Source organism: Cottoperca gobio, chromosome 16, assembly GCF_900634415.1.
Source record: "Cottoperca gobio chromosome 16, fCotGob3.1, whole genome shotgun sequence".
Classification (NCBI taxonomy): Eukaryota; Metazoa; Chordata; class Actinopteri; order Perciformes; family Bovichtidae; genus Cottoperca; species Cottoperca gobio.
This window is the reverse complement of record NC_041370.1, coordinates 16,940,990-16,959,595: the sequence shown is the minus strand read 5'-3', so window position 1 is coordinate 16,959,595 and position 18,606 is coordinate 16,940,990. Positions and strand designations below refer to the sequence as shown.

At 39.8% G+C, this 18,606-nt stretch overlaps 1 protein-coding gene across 4 annotated transcripts in view; it reads right to left on the bottom strand.

Moving 5' to 3' along the window:
- Nucleotides 1–2,424: 2,424 nt before the first annotated feature.
- grb10b (growth factor receptor-bound protein 10b) overlaps nt 2,425–18,606 on the bottom strand; it is a 62,824-nt gene continuing 46,642 nt past the window's right edge. For 3 of the 4 annotated variants that reach the window (XM_029450819.1, XM_029450821.1, XM_029450822.1), the window contains 12 exons: nt 16,745–16,901; nt 12,289–12,404; nt 11,873–11,947; nt 10,108–10,245; nt 9,723–9,833; nt 9,344–9,442; nt 9,158–9,235; nt 8,735–8,851; nt 8,190–8,256; nt 8,017–8,104; nt 7,773–7,866; nt 2,425–7,273 (listed from right to left, as the gene is read on the bottom strand). In XM_029450819.1, the coding sequence (XP_029306679.1) occupies nt 7,127–7,273; nt 7,773–7,866; nt 8,017–8,104; nt 8,190–8,256; nt 8,735–8,851; nt 9,158–9,235; nt 9,344–9,442; nt 9,723–9,833; nt 10,108–10,245; nt 11,873–11,947; nt 12,289–12,404; nt 16,745–16,901 (1,287 nt within the window). In that variant the 3' untranslated portion in view covers nt 2,425–7,126. The remainder of the gene's footprint in view (nt 7,274–7,772; nt 7,867–8,016; nt 8,105–8,189; nt 8,257–8,734; nt 8,852–9,157; nt 9,236–9,343; nt 9,443–9,722; nt 9,834–10,107; nt 10,246–11,872; nt 11,948–12,288; nt 12,405–16,744; nt 16,902–18,606) is intronic. The other variant, XM_029450820.1, reaches the window with a different exon arrangement.

Sequence of the window (18,606 nt, the reverse complement as noted above, 5' to 3'; positions counted from 1 at the left end):
AGAGGGACAGATAATCCCAGCCGCCAGAGAGTCAATATTTATAAGCCTCCATGGCCCCTCTCTCAGGTGCGGACAGGGAGTAAAGGCGGCCCTTGGGTGGGGATGAGCCGCGGTGTAGGTCGATAGCGCAGTCATATGGTCGGTGAGGGGGCTACCTGGACCGGAGCTACCGGTAGTCCAGGAACAGGGGAATCTGAGGAGACCGTAGGATGTGGAAACGGATGGTCTCATGGTGGTTTCCAGACAACAGCATGTGGACAGGTAAAGCCTGATGAGTCACGAGAAGATGGTCGTCTAATGTGTTGGCCCGAACAGCACGAGGTAAGGGAACCTGGTCTATTCCCAACTGTAGAGCGAGATCCTCGTCATGCTGATGTCTGCACCAGAGTCAATGAAGACCGCTAGGGCCTGAGAGCTATCCAGAAGTAGCTGCCGGGCGTGGGTCAGGGGTCTTTGAGTGGGGACAAGTCTTGGAGTTTGGCTCACCAGTACATTCCCCATTACTGGTGAGTCCTGCCTTTTACCGGGCAGCGGGACACGAAATGGCCTGCCTGGCCACAGTAGAGGCTCATGAGACGAAGATGACTGGCGTGCCTCCGCAGCTAATTCGCCTTGTGCATCTGGAGGGCCCCCTCAACCCTCTCGAGGCGGGGTTCTGCTGTGATGCGGGGTGCGCTGAGTCCATGACTGGCCAGATTGTTCTCTCACAACAAGTCGATGATGAACCAAGGATAATCGATAATGACTTTTATTAGTAGTCAGGAGCAAGTTATAGCAGGGTAAACAGATCCACAGCTGGATGATAATAATCTACAAGAACAAACCAACAGGTAGCCGGCAAGGGGGTAAATCGGGGCTGGGCAGAGGGTCGGGAAACAGGCGAGACAGACAGGTCAGGGGCAGACAGGGTCGGCAACAAGAGATCTGTTTAGGGAAGAGCGCTGGAAAGACTTGCATGATGCAGAGTACAATCTGGCACTAGGCTACTTCAATATTTATCAGACTAATTCATAATGCAAGTTAGACATTATGATGTTGCGGACCTTTGCTTGATGACATTTTCTCTAACTGGACCTCTTTGAATTTTAGTTGAATACCCTGATGTAGAGTGTGTGAATATATTCTTTGGCTGATTCGTCTTTCTTTCGCGCCCTGAGGTAAAAACGTTTGTATTAAAAACATTCACTTTTGGTACAACGTAATTATTAAACTTTCCCGACAGTCTCATAGTCTTCATCAGCTTCCTCTTCCCGGAACACTAAAATGTTTTCAAATCCAAGCTTTCAGAAACGTTAAACTTTACCATGATCCAGGTCCAAGTCACCTTACTTCTGACACAGTTTCTGCCGCTTTTATTCAATCCATAGAAACAAACAAAAAAGTACACAGATCTTTGTTTGTGTTCGGCAGCCTTTGTCTGATATCATATCCTTATCCTTATATTTGGAAACTAGACCGTAATTCACATGAATAACAGATGAGTTATATATCAAATTAAACAAAATGTTCTATTTTGCAATTACCCATACCACACTGCCTTGTTTTACCTGCTCTGTGCCCTAGATTATAACCAATCCAGTCCTTTTTGCCAGTTTATCTTTAAAGGGCACACAACATAAAAGGCAGCTATCCACTTGCCAAAAAGTGATTGCAGTATTTACTGTAACACTTGTTGTTCTAACAAAAATGACAAAAACAAACTTTTTATCTCCCCATTATGTTTATTCCCTGCAGCTGCAATGCCATAATTGAACACCTTGTGACATAGAACATTCCCCTGGGTGCTCTCAGTGTCATCTATAACATCTTTCATTCTCTTTGGAGCTGTTGGAGAGTTATTCATGTTTACTAATATTTTTAGACTGTCCTAGACCATAGGAATGACATATATGATTTTTGAAAATGGGCATAATTCCCGTTTAATAGACAAGCCCCATTTGTTACGACCTGGCTCAAGTGGCCGTAACAAAAAGGAGACACATCATATGACTATTTAAACAAAGAACTCTGTATTGCACAATGTAAACCAAATGAAGCCAAATGAAAGATGTGCTAAATAATTAAAGTATAATGTGTAAACTACAAGAGAAACCAGCTACTGAATTGTTCCCCATGATAACTGACAATAACTTTTATCAGTCCTTGAACTTGTTGGAATATTGCACCATCCAGTGGAAACCAAGGGTTACTCAGTAGAATGTTTTACATTTGACCTTAATGTGTATTTGGCCCAGGATAGGACCTATTGTTTTTTAGATTGTGGACACACCTGAATCTGGAAAACAATAGTTATGACAACCAAAGCACATGCAGTATGGTATCTATATACATCTATTACATTAATCTAATACAGCAGTGTTAAATTCTTTAGTTAGCACATTTTTCAAAGAAGCTTTTCCTCAATAAAGACAAACACGGTTTAGGTTTTTATATCAATGTATTAATGTTTTATTCTAATTACAATAAACAGAATATATCAGTCCTTTATTTGTACAAAAATACCTGAAAAGGTTACAATTAAGATTTATAAGCCATCCAACTATTTACAGAATTAAGCAAAGCACATTTTGAATACAGGAGCTCTCTCTTAAAAAAAAAGAGATAAGTTACTGTTTTCTTTTTTGCATTCCCTGAAATACATAATAGTTTATATTTTTTATATATAGATATATTTTTACTTCACTCATTTGTACAGCCACGGTATCTTGCATTGTGACAACGTTATGAAAATGCATGAGTCAAGATGATAATCGATCAATCCGCTTTTGCAGGAGCAGGGCCAATTCACTTTCAACTCCGAAAATAAACTGCAAACACAAGCATTAACTCTCAATCACCTTTCACCAGAATCATTCGGTGTGCCGATTTCTGTGTTTGAATTGTATTTATCGAGTACTTAATTAGTAATTTTGAGTGTGCGGTCCCCTCTGAACAAAAGCTTTGTCTGTCATTTGGTCCACATGTTAGGTCTGGTTTGTGCAGAGAAAGAGAAGTCATCAGAGGCACCATCTGTGAAGTACCTGGCTACCAAAACCGACACTGCCCTTATCTTTTAGTTATTTTATTTACATGTTTGAGTGCCTAGATAGAGAGATAGATAGATAGATAGATAGATAGATAGATATTAGAATTTCTTCTAATTTCATAGAACTGAGGACAGAAAAATTGAGGATGTTTTATGAATTGGTCACCTGTTGAATAGGTAACATTGTTAGAGATAGGGTTTTAAATCAGCTCAGGTAACCAGGCAAGTAATTTAGGCTTTTTTTTTTTTTTATAAACAATATTCAACAATACAATGAACAACTCTTTCAACTGTACTCTTTAAGGAGTAATGGATGTACTTCATTTTGCTGCACGTATATATCAAGTAATCACAACTAGCAGTTTGGTGGTGCACATAATGGAAAGTCTGTCGTAACAACTCCCAGCTTCATGACACTAACATATTTATGAATCCATCATTATCTTGTACATAAGAGTCCAAGAGAGCTGATGGACCAGTAGTTTTTAACACGCTCTAAGTCAACCCTGAGCAACCCAGTTACATTCATTTCTGTTAAGTGTAAAAACATGGATATCCAAATCCCCTGATTGATTTTTTCACAAATTGAATTAATGCAAATACTCACTCCACCTTAAAGGCTACCTGTGCCTCACATGTTGACATCTGCTACCATTCATGTCAGTCAGAAGAAAAAAAAGATATTGGGAGTTTTAAGATGAGAGGACAGACTCAAACTCAGGGGACTTAGATTATAACTTATAAACAGCTTGCGTCAACATTTCAGAGATGTCTCAATATCTGAAGATGACTTTCAGCAACTACTAAATTGTTTATGTATTGTTATAATCCATATTCCTCGAAATTATCCACATGTCGAATATCAGTGAAATAATCTCTACACAATAAATTCAAAATTCACATTCATACAAATGATAAAACCTAATAAATTAAGTCAAACTCACTCTGCTGAAAGAAGGCCAATGCTGTGAACCATCTAACAATGTTGCTCTGGTATGGTTTGACTTATATGGACTTAGCCCATTCCTGCTCATTGCATTTTTAAGGGTATTAAAATTGTGACAATGCCTTGCGTGCCTAAATGTGTGGGCGGATTGCTGTTGTGCATTTCTTCAATTATATCTACTCTAATAGAAGGTTTAACTTGAATGTAAAGGGCTCTTTTTCTACATCTACATTTCTACAATTCTTTCTTCAAGGCAAGGTGTTTAAACAGTGAATTATGAGAATGTCACTTGACCCAGTTTCCCAAAACATTTTAGGCTTTATTACTTTAATTTATTTATATTTTCCTAGTTTAGGTCAACAAAAAAGAGTGACGATGAGAGCACTTGAGGCTTTTTACCATAAGGGTTGGAATTCTTATCAGAAGATATTTTATAAATTTGGGAGAAATAAGAACAGTAATTAAAAGAGTAGAGAAAAATAATTGTGACTAATGCTTTGGGAAACTCAGGTTTTTTTTGTTCAATTTCACAACAACCTGTCATCTATTGGAATGACAATGTTAAAACTAGGGATGCCAGTGTGCTTTAAAACATCACTTCATAACAAGTATTTATGATGACAAAATTATCTTTGAATAAATCCAAAAATAAAAGAGAAAACAGTAGATGCTATGTCATTACATCAATAACAATTATAATAATATATCACACTGGTCAATCATTCCATGGTAATGACAATAGAAAACAGTACAGAACAGCGCAGAGAAAAATAAATCTAAAAATTTCAAGTAATCAGTCACATCCAGATAAATAAATACATTTTGCTGCAATACTTTCAAAAAAAATGTTTGAGTCATTGCATCTTAGATAAATAATAGTGACCATGCTGCGGCTATTCTGCATCCCAGATGTCCAATATACCTTAGATAACCTGCAGGTAAATAAATCATGGCTGTTGATGTTGCATTACAGGTACGTACAAACAGATATCTTATCGTCTGTTGGCTTGTGACCTAACCAGAGCTGCCACCAAAGCTTCGACTACATAAAACTTTAAAGTGTGAGTGAACAAAAAAAAGAAATTTGTGGTGCAACTGTCAAAGAGGATGATTATGAATCCAATTGTGACACACATATGAATATCAGATGGTTTTGCTCTTAATGTGTTAGCCATTAAGTTCCATTCTGCCAGACATGATCAATAGCTGTTAAAAAAGTATTAAAAAAGAAAGTGTTTTACGTCCCATGTTTTCGGTTTGATGCTCTGATGATCTCATTATCGTCAATCAAAAGCACATCATGGACCAGAGGCAAGTCCATAAATTAAAATGAAGGGACATGGGCTAAAATCATCAAAGTGGCCCCTGTAGTACTTTTGCAGTCAGAAGTCTGAGTCCTAAAATTTCCAGTTTTATGTTGCTGCCACACCGCTGACAGTGTATTTTCACAGCAGGCTAAAGAAAGCGCAATGAGACCGGGCGAGACAGGCTGAGAAGAGGAAGAGATAGAGATCATTTGAATACTCTTCTCTCATTATATATTTTCCCTACAGAGTAGCAACAGTTAACTTTTCGTAGACGGTCTGCCTGAATTCATTAAGAGGTGGCATGCAGTAGGCAGGAGGCGTATATGTGATACAGTTAGTTTACAGGTACTTCCAGGCAGAAAAAGGCCGCATTATATGTAATATAAAGCACAGAATCGACACTAAACCATGTTCCTAGCCACATTTATATCTGACAGCATCTCACTGAGTCCTAACAGAACATTTGTGGGACAATATGTGAAACATATGAGAAAAGAGGGTCCAGAGCCAGAAACAATGTTTTCCAAAGGATCTACTGTATGTCTGAGCTGATCTAATTTTGTTTGACAAATATTGCATATATTTAGTTTCCTTGGATTCACCGTCATCGTCTCATCATGCCTTTGCCTGCAGTGAACTACTGCATCTGGGTGCACTTACTAATTTCCTCCAAATCAATAGCTGGTTTCACTTTCTAACTGTACAGGCACCAAAACGGTCTACCTGGTGACAAACCTCCGGTAGATTTATTACTTGTTGTTTCACCCTGACTGACACCATGATTTGATAAATGCTTTTTCATTTTTGTGGAAGTCACATGTGACATACTTTAGGGAAATGGAGCATGCAATAGAATAGCAAGTACAGAATGACCTTATTGTAGCATATATGAATAATGGAGAGTTGCAAATAACCAGAATGCAAAAGGTGGGCTTTAAAAAAATATACTATTAAAGAGACTATTGACAACAATACATAACTGCAATGACCACCATTAAGAAAAGAAAACATGTGTGGTGAGAGATGATCAAACACATTTCTGTGAGGGTGGACAATGCAGATTTTGTGTTGTCCACTATTAAAAAAAATACTTTGTTTCAATGGTTCCATATTTTTTCCTCATAGCAAGGCTCCAGGGAAGTTTGACTTTGACAAACTTCTGATGTTTCCAAACCTCAAAAGACACTCTTTCTTGCGCCTCCAAATCTCGTCCATGCTGAATTTTGACATGTCGTCACATGCCTATGACACTAGAGGGCGGTGGCACCATCTCACAGTTAAGACAGCGGAGAAGTCATGCACCGTCAAAGGCAACTCCCAGTTCGATGAGTGCAAAACTAAGAGACAATCAACTCTATGGTTTATTTTTTGAGGACGAGACTACAGTTTGTTCTCAGAGGGCAGAGTGGTCTAAACTAAAGCTTGAACTGTCCTGCTGATTGTCCAGTTGAAGGGAAACACAGTCTACACTTGAGCTGTGTGATAAAACCTTGAGAGTCACTGTGTGTGCAAGCTTATTGATGACTATGGGTAGCAAGATTGTGGAAGATTTTGCAACAGCATTGTCACAAACGGCAGTGTTCATTTCCTTTGTCTTCTTGACCGAGGAACCTCGTGAGCAAGTTGTGCATCCGACTCCTCCGACATTCATGCAAAAGAGATTCCAACAAGTCAGCAGTCTCCGGCGGACTCAAGACAAAAATAAAATGACAACGAAACATCAGTCAATTCACCAGCTTCTTGTAAAGATAAAAACAAAAACCAACAGAAAGATTCTTGTTGTTTTCTTTGTTTTAGGCAGAGTCAGGTCAAGTGATGGGGGTCATGGGTTCAGATGATCCGAAGATGTCATAAGGCCACGGCGGTGCACGGGTGTCTGAGTTTACAAGGCAGCACTCCTCTGTTGAGCTGGTAGAACTCCACCAGCTGAATCAGGTCGGTGAATTTGGTGGCGCCGTCATCAAGGCTGAAGAAGACTTGGCCGTCCTCTTCACACTGCCAGCGTCAAAGGGCAGCAACACACCACATGGAAAGAGAAAATAATGTTTTTTAAAGGACCATAATAATGGTTTTACATTGTTAGCAACAACTCACATATATAAACTATTATTACTCACCTTTTTGCAAATCATATTATATATTTTTAGATTGACTTCCTACATTGTACATGCTGATTTTGAGCACGCTTTTTTATTCTAGTAGGACCAAATTCACATGATCATTTTAATGATTATTGGTTTGGCTTACCAAAACAATGCTTTTCTGTCACCATAAGGTAAAGTTATTGGGCTAACAGATGCAACAATATGATCTGTAAGGGAGTACAGCAGCCTTATGACATAAATCATTTTGATCATTACAACCGTCAAGGTTGCTTTAATTAAATGTCACAAGAGACATATAGATAACTAAAAACAGCTTTAATAACAACTCCCTTCAATATTTCATGACAACTATTTAATTAAAAGTGTTAAAAAGGAAATTAAACTCCTACCGGTAGTATCTGGAAATGTTTGATTTTCTGGTGATGGCACAATGTGAGCACAAACGCCTTGGGGTTACTCTGACTGACTCTCAGCAGAAACAACCTGTGCAACAAGAGAAAGGACAACGCTGTGAGAAAGATATTCAGTTGACATGATTTTAGGGATGCAGTAAGGAAAAACATAAATAAATAATTCAACTCTTTCATTTGAAAAGTGCATGTGTAAACTGCGTTTTAGCTCCAGCTCACTTACCCATCGACTTGTCCCTGCTGGTGGATAATGCGATGCGATTCTTCTCTGGTTATCCTGCCGTGGAACCACAACTGAGCTATGTGGATGACTGCACAGATAATACAAAAATACATTTTGAAATTGTTCATAATATTTAGACTGAAAGAAGAAATGTGAAAGGAAGTTGCGTTTACCTGCGCTTAGTGAGGAGTGGTGTAGTGGACTGTGAGAGCCTAATACATTCATTCGTTGACTCCTCTTCTGAGAGAGATGCCACATACAGACAAAACAACAGGGATTAATTCATGATCAGATTATAGTGGGTTATTCTACTGTATTTACCGTTTTTCTCAACGGGCTTCACATTTTTTAACAATGAAGAAAAATCCCATTAAATGTGAAAACAGGCATTACTGTATTGTAAAATGACCTTAAATAAGAGCAAAGTGGACACTGGATTATACTGATTTAATTATTGTGGATTAGTTTAAAACAGTCTAAATCAAGTAGATTAAATCTGACGCATGTATTTTGCCACCTGCCCTGCAGCCATATCAGCTTTATAAATAGACAAACAGCTTGTGTCAGCTCAAAATAACTAAAATAAACCAACACTTACAACAAAAAAACAATTTGGTGAGTATGAATATTTGAGCAAACATAAATAGTGCCATCTGTAGAGATCTTTTGAGGTCCGCTCAAAGCATTATTGACAGAGATAACTGAGGCTGTGTCTCACCCTCCATGCATGTCCCTCCTCCATGGCAGCGCTCTGAGCTTCTACGGGGTTGTCAATCACCCTGCCTATCCTCCCTGAGAAATCCATCGCGACAAGGGAGTTCTCCGATACACTCCGCTAGAGGGAGACAGAGATACACGACAGTCAAAATGTGGATACAAAGGCAGCAACACAAGTGCAGCCATGTACAGCTGTAAACAAAGGCAGTGCAATAAAAAGAGAGGAGGCGCAGATAAACATTTTTAATGAAGGTCTACCTTCTGCTAAACTTGTCAAACTAGTTAGTAAGCACTTCCTGGTTTATGCATTTCAATGGTGTTCCTGCACAATCAATGTATTGCTTAGGTCTGCGATCTGGGAGTTATTCAGTGGTGTAGGTTCTAAGGTGCTTTAACTGAAATGTATATAAAGTAGTTCACTTACCACAGGTGCTGAGAAGTGTGAGAGTAATGTTTTTCTTTGTTGGGGAATCTTGTAATTCTGGTACAACATAATCCCATACTGTAAAGAAAAAGGACAACGGTGGTAAAGCAACACTATCAAAATTCTTAATGAGTGTTTGACACATCATCAAACATTATGTTGCATATGTTTTTATTATGGTGTTACCTTAAAGAGCCGGAAGGCTGTCATCCAACACGTCCTGCCCTGTTCGTCCTCCGCACACATCATCCTCAACTCCTTCAACTCCCCTCGACTTTTATTAGGCTGCGAATTCACAGTTGTGAGAATGAGAACAAAGATAATCGTAATCATTACTACCAGCACCACCCAAGAAAATGAGAAAAAACATGTGTATCTGCTTGCTCATCATTTATAATATAAAACACTTAAGATAAAGAAAACATTGAGAAATACAGCAATAAACCTGAACATCAGCACTCACATATACATGTGGATCCCAAAACCATTCTCATGAGAAGAGGAGCTGCACAGGATGTCAATCATTCCTCACTCATAATATTTCATTAGAAATCATCTCACTCACCTTGATACAGAACCCGTAGTCTGTGGGGGCACCGTGCTGCTTTTTGCCTGTGATGACAGTGAAGATGTTGCTGTCTTCAAGGTCTGCTAGAAACTGTAGATGTCTGGGCTCCTGGAGACAGAAATAATTAATAAGTAAGAACATCACAGGGAGACACAGTGAGGAGACGCAGACATATGCAGAGATACCACCGTCAATAAAAGGCGGATTATTTGAAGGTAATTACGTTTAATCAGGAATATTTACGTTGTTATTGCTATAACATTTCAATGTAATCTGCATTTCAATTATTGTATATAAATAAAGACAGTAATTACAAAGGAAAGAAAAATAACAAGGAAATATATTCCCTGCCTTGAAGATGGAAAGTTCGAGTTGCTGTTACCTTTGAGGTTCCTTTTGTAGAGCAGTAGAGTCCCGAGCGCCGCAGGAACATGTAAACCTTCTTCCACGACTTCCTACCCGTCTCCTTCACATACAGATACCCCTGGATCTCTGGACAGCTACTGGTTGCTAGGAAGTTCTGAGGGAGGGGACATGACACAGGGCATCAGAACACAAACGTTTGGATTTATCCACTCAATAATGTACTTCATCCAGGGCCCTTTGCCTCAGGAGGGCAACATTGGATCACATTTGAAGCCTAGAAGCGCTCTGTCACCGTCACACAGTCAGATAAGCTGAAAGCTGTAGCAGACACCATCTGTAGAGGCATCACAGATGGGAGGCAATTGCTTTTTGTCAAAGAACACAGTGTCATCTAGGCTTTCTGCATCCGTGCAAGACTGACAGCTGATGGTCGAGATGGGAGGCAGCTTGAATGCTTACACACCGCGGTAGCGACCACTATAAGGCCAGACATTGTGCTATTGTCTAAAAAATCAAACACAAATATAGTATATAGATAGATTAAATATGCTTTAAGCATGAAACATTTTTATTTTAAATTTTAGATAGTGAAAGCAAAACAAAACAAAGTGTTGTGTTATGCAATGTGGCTGCCAGGACAGATACAGCACATACATTGATTCAACATACAGTGCATTCCTATTGGAAACCCTTAAGCCCTCTTGTGGGTGTCTGAAATATTTGGAGTTTGCGGTTTTCATTTTTCACAAAAATATCACACTATGAAGTGGCAGGTTAAGTTATTAGAGCTGATTTGGAATCTGTGGCTTGCGGCTGGAAGGCAAACTGTTCCAGAGGACTCTTCAATATTTAAAGCACATGTTTCTCAGAGTTTTGGAAACACCCCACAGTGGGCCTCATGCATGAGCAAGTTCCGACGTTTGCGAAGCGCACGTTCACACGCGACATTGGTTGAAAGCGCTTTCTTTTTGAGGCACTACACCTTGCTGCTTTGTGTTGACATATGCTTCTTGCATAAATGGCAAAAATTGCAAACACCTGGTTGAGCTCGGGTCAGAAACCCTCTCGGTTTGGACAGCACTCTAATTGAGTGCAGAGATCTTGTGTTTAGAATAAGTCAAGCACTGGGGATTCCTGACACAACTCAGGCTCACCGCATTCCCCGTTCATTTATTGACTCCTCTACGTAGAGCATAACCTCTATATGATCAGAAGGGGAGTTAAAAGCTTTCTGTGAGTGGCAAGGATGAAGGGATGGATTCCACTTGTGGTTCTGTCTCTGACAGCTCCCTTACTTGATGCAGGAAAGCCAGACTGCATGTAAACCCTCCGTCCATTAAGACCAAAGCTCTTCAAAATCCCAAGAATCGTTTTGTCTGGTCTCTTCCCAGAACTTTTCTTTTCTTCATCTCTTTTGTGACAGCAGTGTATGGCCCGTGAGTGATCTGTGATAAGTAGCATTAAGACACAGGTGTGTGAATTTGTGCTGTGCAAACATACGGTAGGTACGTGAGGAACTGTACGTTCTATTTCTGACTGCCTAATTCCATTCATCGCAAATGTGGGGCCTGCGGTGCGTGTGCCGAGACAGTCGTGTGTCAACAGGGGATCAACGGTAGTTATTACTGCAGGCTCTGACGAGACACACTGTCTAAGGGTCAGAGGTGAGGTATGTCAGCTTGATTGTACAGTATGTAGCGGGTGCTGACTCTGAGGTAAAGTAAGCTTTGCGCGTGACAGGAAGAGAAGAGAATGTGTGCGTGTGTGTGCGCTGCATGTACCTGGAGGAGCTGAGATGGTGGAATCGTACGATTGGTTTCCTGGCACCATGCAACCATGTGCTCCGGGAAAAATGCCTGGTGGAAGAAGAAGAAGGAGAGAGACGGAGAGGCAGACAGATGGAGAATATCAGCCACTGTGACAATAATTATATGGTAGGAATTTGTGACAGAAACAAAAATGTTGCACAAATCTCATTAGTCGGTCAGCTGTCATAATATTTCACAAGAACACAAACCGAGCGAGACAATAATTACACCAGTGAACTCTTCACTTGAACATCTCTATTCACAAGGAGCTGTTGCCACAGGTGTAATTATATTACTTATTTTTTACAGGCCATATGTGGAACATATTTCAACAAGACAACGTCAGGAGTGACACTCATGTTAAGAAATGTCAAAGAAAAAGCAATTACATGGGGATTTCTGAAGAATTCATATTTGGCATAGTTCTTCCTGAAGAGAAATCTACTGTCGCTGTTCATAGAGGCCTGGACCTGAACCACCAGCTCGTGGTCTTCTAGACAGCGCTCTGAGGGGAGACAGGCAGAGAGAGGAACGACAACAATGAAGGAGGTTAGTATTTATTATTTAAACTATTGCAGAATTTTCTAGGTGTAAGTTTTTTGTAATTATAAAATGCACTACTGTCAAATGAGTGAATGGCAGTATGTGAATGTTGTATTCCTATCTAAACATACTGCAGTCTTTAGGTTTACGATCACAAAGTTGTTCTTAGTAAGCCACACAAGTAACATGGAAATGACCTGTAGAGATTAGAATGCAAGGGGAAAGTCCTCTATCAGAAACAGAAAGTCTAGAAAAACATCAAAATGAAACTGAAAGAAATCTCATCTCAACAAGTCATGTGGTTTATTTTTAACCACTCATCTGATATTCAGTAGTGTAAGATTAAAAGTGAAAACTAGTGCATCTTTCTGTCCTTTAAAACCTGACCATCATTATTCTTTACATATCAAGTCAGATGTTTGTTCCAAGTGTAGCTCAGCCATCCAACATGTGTTTGAATCTTTCTTATTCAGGGTAAAAACCTTTGTTTGGTACAGATCCTCGCAAAGAAATCACATCATGCTCATTTTAATATGTCTTTCAAAGAAAATGAGAATAATGATGCAAAACTATGTTATATAAAATAAATTAATAATAATAATAATAATCCCTGAACGTAACTAAATGCTCTAAACTTATCCGGGGTTTCATTTGACCTGCTCAGTGGTTTAATAGGATGTTTAGAAATGCAGACTGGTTTCAATGGCTTGCGCTCATCAAATGAGCTGTGACGACCGATGTGATCAGACCAAAGCGTTTCTCTTTCAATGAGAGTAAAAGAGGCTGCGATTCAACTAAAAGTGTGTCCTTGTATGGACGTGGTCAGGGGTCCTGGTGATTTATATTCTGTGACTGCCGATGCTGAAACCAGTCATGACTCACTCAATTCCAAGTTCTCTCTCTCACGTCTTTAATAAGACATCCTTCCTTTCCCCAGTAGATCTAATTAAAATGCTTAACTAACTTTTGCAATACCAGTATTTGCTCTGATATCTGTTTTTAATGTGAAATGGAGAACTTCAGAGAAATCTGACTGCACAGCTCTATCTTACATCATTATCTCATTTCATGTGCTCCCTCTTTATCCCCTCTGTCACAATCTCTTTGACACTGTCACGACTCTTCTCTCTCTTTCCGTTTCAACTTGTCGCCTGTCTGATGAGTCACTGGTGTTTGTGACAGTGACTCATCCTGGCAACACTACCTCACTGTCCCAGAGTTGTTAACCTTTTTTGGGGTGACAAGTAGAGGTCAGTGTTACTTATCTCAAAGGGCCATTTCATCCCATTCAGCAGCGTAGAAGCGAGTGGGCAGCGATGTACGGGAATAGGCTTCTCTATTCAAACACGCTATTGTTCGGGTCTCTCTGAAACTTCTATTCTCGTCTACCCCCCCCACCACATGTGCACACACACGAAGGATCCCGGTACATGCATGTGCAGTGCAGACGTACAGTCTGTGCACACATGCATGAACACATGCAAGACTTTTACATACTGCAAAAAGCACTTCATCTATACTTCAAAACTATTGTTGATAAAGATACAAAATGTCAGCAGATACAGCAACAATTGATTTTGACCAGTCCAACTAAAATATGACTAATTTAATTTACTACAAACAAATGGCTCCGTCAACATACAGTATACACACAACTACAAAAGCATCAGTACTTAACAGAACTAATTTAAACACAGTGCACCAATCACAGTTCATAACGGAAAAGTCACATACGTCTGTACTAACATAGCTACAAATAAGCCAAATCATTGGTTGAAATATCTAAATGACAGAAATGAATAGGTCAGAAATATACAATGCATACAATAGCCAGAGGTGTAACAAATACCACTAAACAGAATTCCACCCAAAATATGTCGCACAATTGTGACAAATTGTAATGAACATACTTTTGGGAAGTTTCTTATATCATTTTGACGTAGACACAAATCCACACATAGTTAGTCCGACAGTTACTAGTTCTGTAGTGCAATGCATAACCCTTCCATCAGCACGGTGCTGCTTCATCACATCTCATTTTATGGCTCTCCTAAACATACTGTACGATAAGTAATTATTCCAGACCTTACAAGACTACGGTTGCAGTGCAGGTGCGTGAGAACAGAAGAAGGGCTATAACAGAATAGCGTTACGCCGAGCCAAATATGATGTCATTTACAACAAGCCAACCTAACTGTATTTGGCAGCATCGTTTTGGCAGCACTGATGAGAAATGTAATCAGATCATGATGGATGGTGAAATATTAGGTGAGAGTGTCGGGACCTGCACTTCGAATAATGCAATATATTTTTGAAAAATTTCCTCACGTGACGGCACAACAGCCACAAATACATTGTCAGTTGTAAGAGCAGAATTGAAGTGTTTTTACATATGTTTTTCCACCATGTCTCTTCCTTCGGTATGTTTCACTACCAGGCAAACTGCTCTATATAAAACTACACCCCCTTCTCTCCCACATCTGTTAAACTGTACAGACATGAGCACAGGCTCAACTTGTCTTTCATAAGTGCTTTATAATCGCCCTCTCCTCAGGGGGAGGTTGGGTTTTCTAACGTTCAGCTGACCACAGCTTTCCAAACTTTCTGTTATACTGCCAAGTCTAACACAAAATCAGCTTGATAGAAACGCAAAGATCTCTTCCTTTCTAATGTAGCAACACTTTAAAGATTCCCCGGGAATAAAGCATCTCATTAGACTACTGCTTTCTCTTTTCCCTTGCATCTTTGTAGTGCTACATTTGGGGTTAAAAAATATCCAAACAGTGAGTGCTCTGGTCTTTTAACAAACGGGAGCAAAAGTGCAGAGCTCAGTGCTAATCCCTCCGTCCATCATCTCAAGCAATGTTTACTCCTGAATCTATAACATGCTACCCCCTAATAATAACAGGACCACTAAAAACACTTCAATATGTTATTTGAAACTGAATGTTCTACATAGAATACTGTTCCTCATTCCTGAGTATCATCGTTTTGACCTTTGTACACTACATTAGTCCTGAGGTCTATGTCTGATGCAGTGAGGGCTTCTATTTTCAGCAAAGTGGTGTCGGTGATATCGCCAATCCTGGTCTAAAGAACCTTTAATATGAAACATGGCCTTTTAAACCCTTCATCAATCCTCTCCATCGCCTCTCTGCCGTGTCATTTATAGTACTGGATCAATAACATTACACCGTCTCTGACACTGAGAGCGGCACAAATCGGCAAAGGTTTTGTTACAGTGTTCATTAGTAACATCAAAATATCTCCTGATCCATACTGTTCAATTATCACCTTCTCTTCTTGTAGCTTGCTTCAACATCATTGTATAATCCTCTGCATAATAATTATTCTTTAAAAGTTGTTTAGGATTAATACTCTGGGGTGGAACTCTCCTGAATCCTTGTCCATACCCAGTATGATAGTTTTCTTTACTATCTGGAGACTCAAAAAGTCTTGTGCCCTAAATGAGCCTTCCCAAGTTAAAAACATAAGTGAAGGTTGTCAAGTACCATTCACAATACTCACTGTGGCTTTCACTATCCTGTGCCTGAACCATAAACCTTTCGCGCAACCACCAACACCAAATAAAAAGAATGCGAAATGAATTTAATGCTCAAGCGGGTCTAACTGCAATTAGCATCAGATTTTATGATGACAAAGTTTAGGAGGGTTACGCAACAGTTTACACTCTCATCCAGCAGCAACAGCTTAATCTCTCCTATAAATACACATACAACTCAGGCATCTTGCAATCGCGTTTCCTTTTTTCTTCACTTTCAATCAACAAATCATCAGCCTGTCAGTGCTAAAGCAACTCTGACCTCACATGCAATGCATTGTCTTTCTCAATCATTTTCCGTACGAACACATATCAATACATTTAACCTACATAGTTTTCAATGACAAGCAGCTCAATGTGTGTGCTCAATGTCTGTCTCAGTTTTTCACAAGCTTTCACGTCTGCATAATACTGCACTGCTCCAGCTACCTTTTGGACATGATTAGATCATTGGACATTACGGCTCTGTGCGTGCATATGCTGTATAGTATGTGCATGCACTCATGCTTGAATACATGCCTCCGTGAGAATATGCGCCTGAACTGTCTGTCTGCCAGAGTATGCGGGAAAGCATGCAGGCATGCATTTATGTGAATGCACCTGTGTATGTCAGTGATTGTATTGCATGTCTCAGCCCACCCAAAAATCCATGGCTTTCTGTGTGGGTATGCGAGTGTCTGTTCATGTGTGTTTGTGTGAGCTTTCATGTGTATGTGAGGCTGCAGGGCTCTGCCCCTTACCTAGCCCAAGCAGCGGGTGGTGTTCAACAAGTGCCCAACTGTTATCGTCCACACAATGGCTTTTATAAACCAGGAGCTGGCACAGGTCCCTGGCTGTCATGTCGGCTGGGATCTCCACCACTTTACCCATGCCGTCTTCACTGAAGATCTTCACAATCTAGAAGGAGAACATATATTAGAGTTCGCTTACAATAAACAGACATCAAATTCAAGGCAGTTTGGTAAACTAAAGAATCAAGTGTTTCGATAAAGAAGACTGGAAAAATGCTTTCAAACAAGTTATAAGAGTGTCCTTGATGTGATACAAATGAAGCAAAAGATAGATAGACCTTTCCAGCCGCGAAGGATACATTTAGAATGAGATGGTTTGAATATGAATTTTTATGGTAACCCCACAATACTAAGTTGCGATAAAGTCATTTAACACAAACCATTTCTGAACACTCAGCCTAATAGGTGGGTGAAGCCAGCAATTTTCTTCGAACACTAGCATAGTATTTATTATATAGAGCTCCATACACTATAGCATACACAGGCCTGTAATTATAGCACACAATAGAAAAGAACAGACATTCAAAACTATGTAGCAATTGTGGTGTTAGAAATCACAGACAAGCACTTCTTATAGCAACTTGTTGGTGTTATATAGAAGCAAATATACTGCAGTGTATAACAAGCATCTGCTCTTGTGAACACAACGCGGGACTGGCTACACCAAATGGATACTGTACTGTAGCTTGAGAGGAAGTAAGCATGGTGTTTCCAATTATAGCTCATCAAGACAATGTATGCAAGTATCCAGAGATATGCTTCAAACTCAACTTTAGCGTCACAGGTTCACTTTTTTCCATAACTTAATATGTTAAAATTGGGAAATAATCCAAGCCATGAATAAAACCTGTTTTGATTATCTTTCCATTAATAATACTGATCCACCCAGTATCATTTATACACTGTATAGCAACAGTGAATGAGACCCTGAGTAGGTTAAAATACGTTCTAAGATCTCATCTGCGAAAGATGATTTAAACCCAGATATTAATGTATATACTGTGAAGCTTTCCCTTGTTCAAGATAAACAACAAATACAGGTCATATCACTGCCATCCCCATTGTGATAAATAGTCCTAAAGTCCACAGGTTGGCTTTTTAAAAGGAACCCATGCATTAATAATGTCACATTACACACATCTACTGTCCCAAAGAGAAAAGGAGAACAGCCAAACTAACCTGCAGAGAAATCCAGCCTTGTTAGCCTACACAGGAATCCAGACTACTAAGCCTACGCATGTCATGTATGCACACTTCCCACATAATATATGACATTACAAAGAAATCCTGTTCTCTTCTTGAATGAAGATGAAGCCTACAGCATCACAATTTGCACAAACCAGGCCTGAGGCGCTCTTCTACATGTCCAAAATGTTCAAGACGAAAGGCAAGGCAGCCTCAATCATTCAAAGCCGCTGTCGTAATTGACTCTTTTTTTTTTTTAAACTGCTCTGCTCACATCTCGCAAAAGACAAATTGTCTTCAGCCTTTAAGGTATTTAAACATTCCATGTCTCGCCCCTGGTTAATCATAGCAGTACTTCAAAGAGAAATGGTCTTAACATGTAAAAAGAGAAGGAGGCGAGGAGAGGCACACAAGGAGAGATAAGAGACACAGAAAGAGAGCGGTCTTACCTCCACGGCCCGCAATAGGCAGCAGTCCGGGGAACACGAAGGCATTTTTGGAGTGAGCCCGGCTTCCCACACGCACACACACACATACACACACTCACTCTCACACAGTCACTAAGACGAAAAACCTTGCTGTTGTGTCGCCCTGTCTCCTCCAGAGGGAAAGATACAAATTTGAGT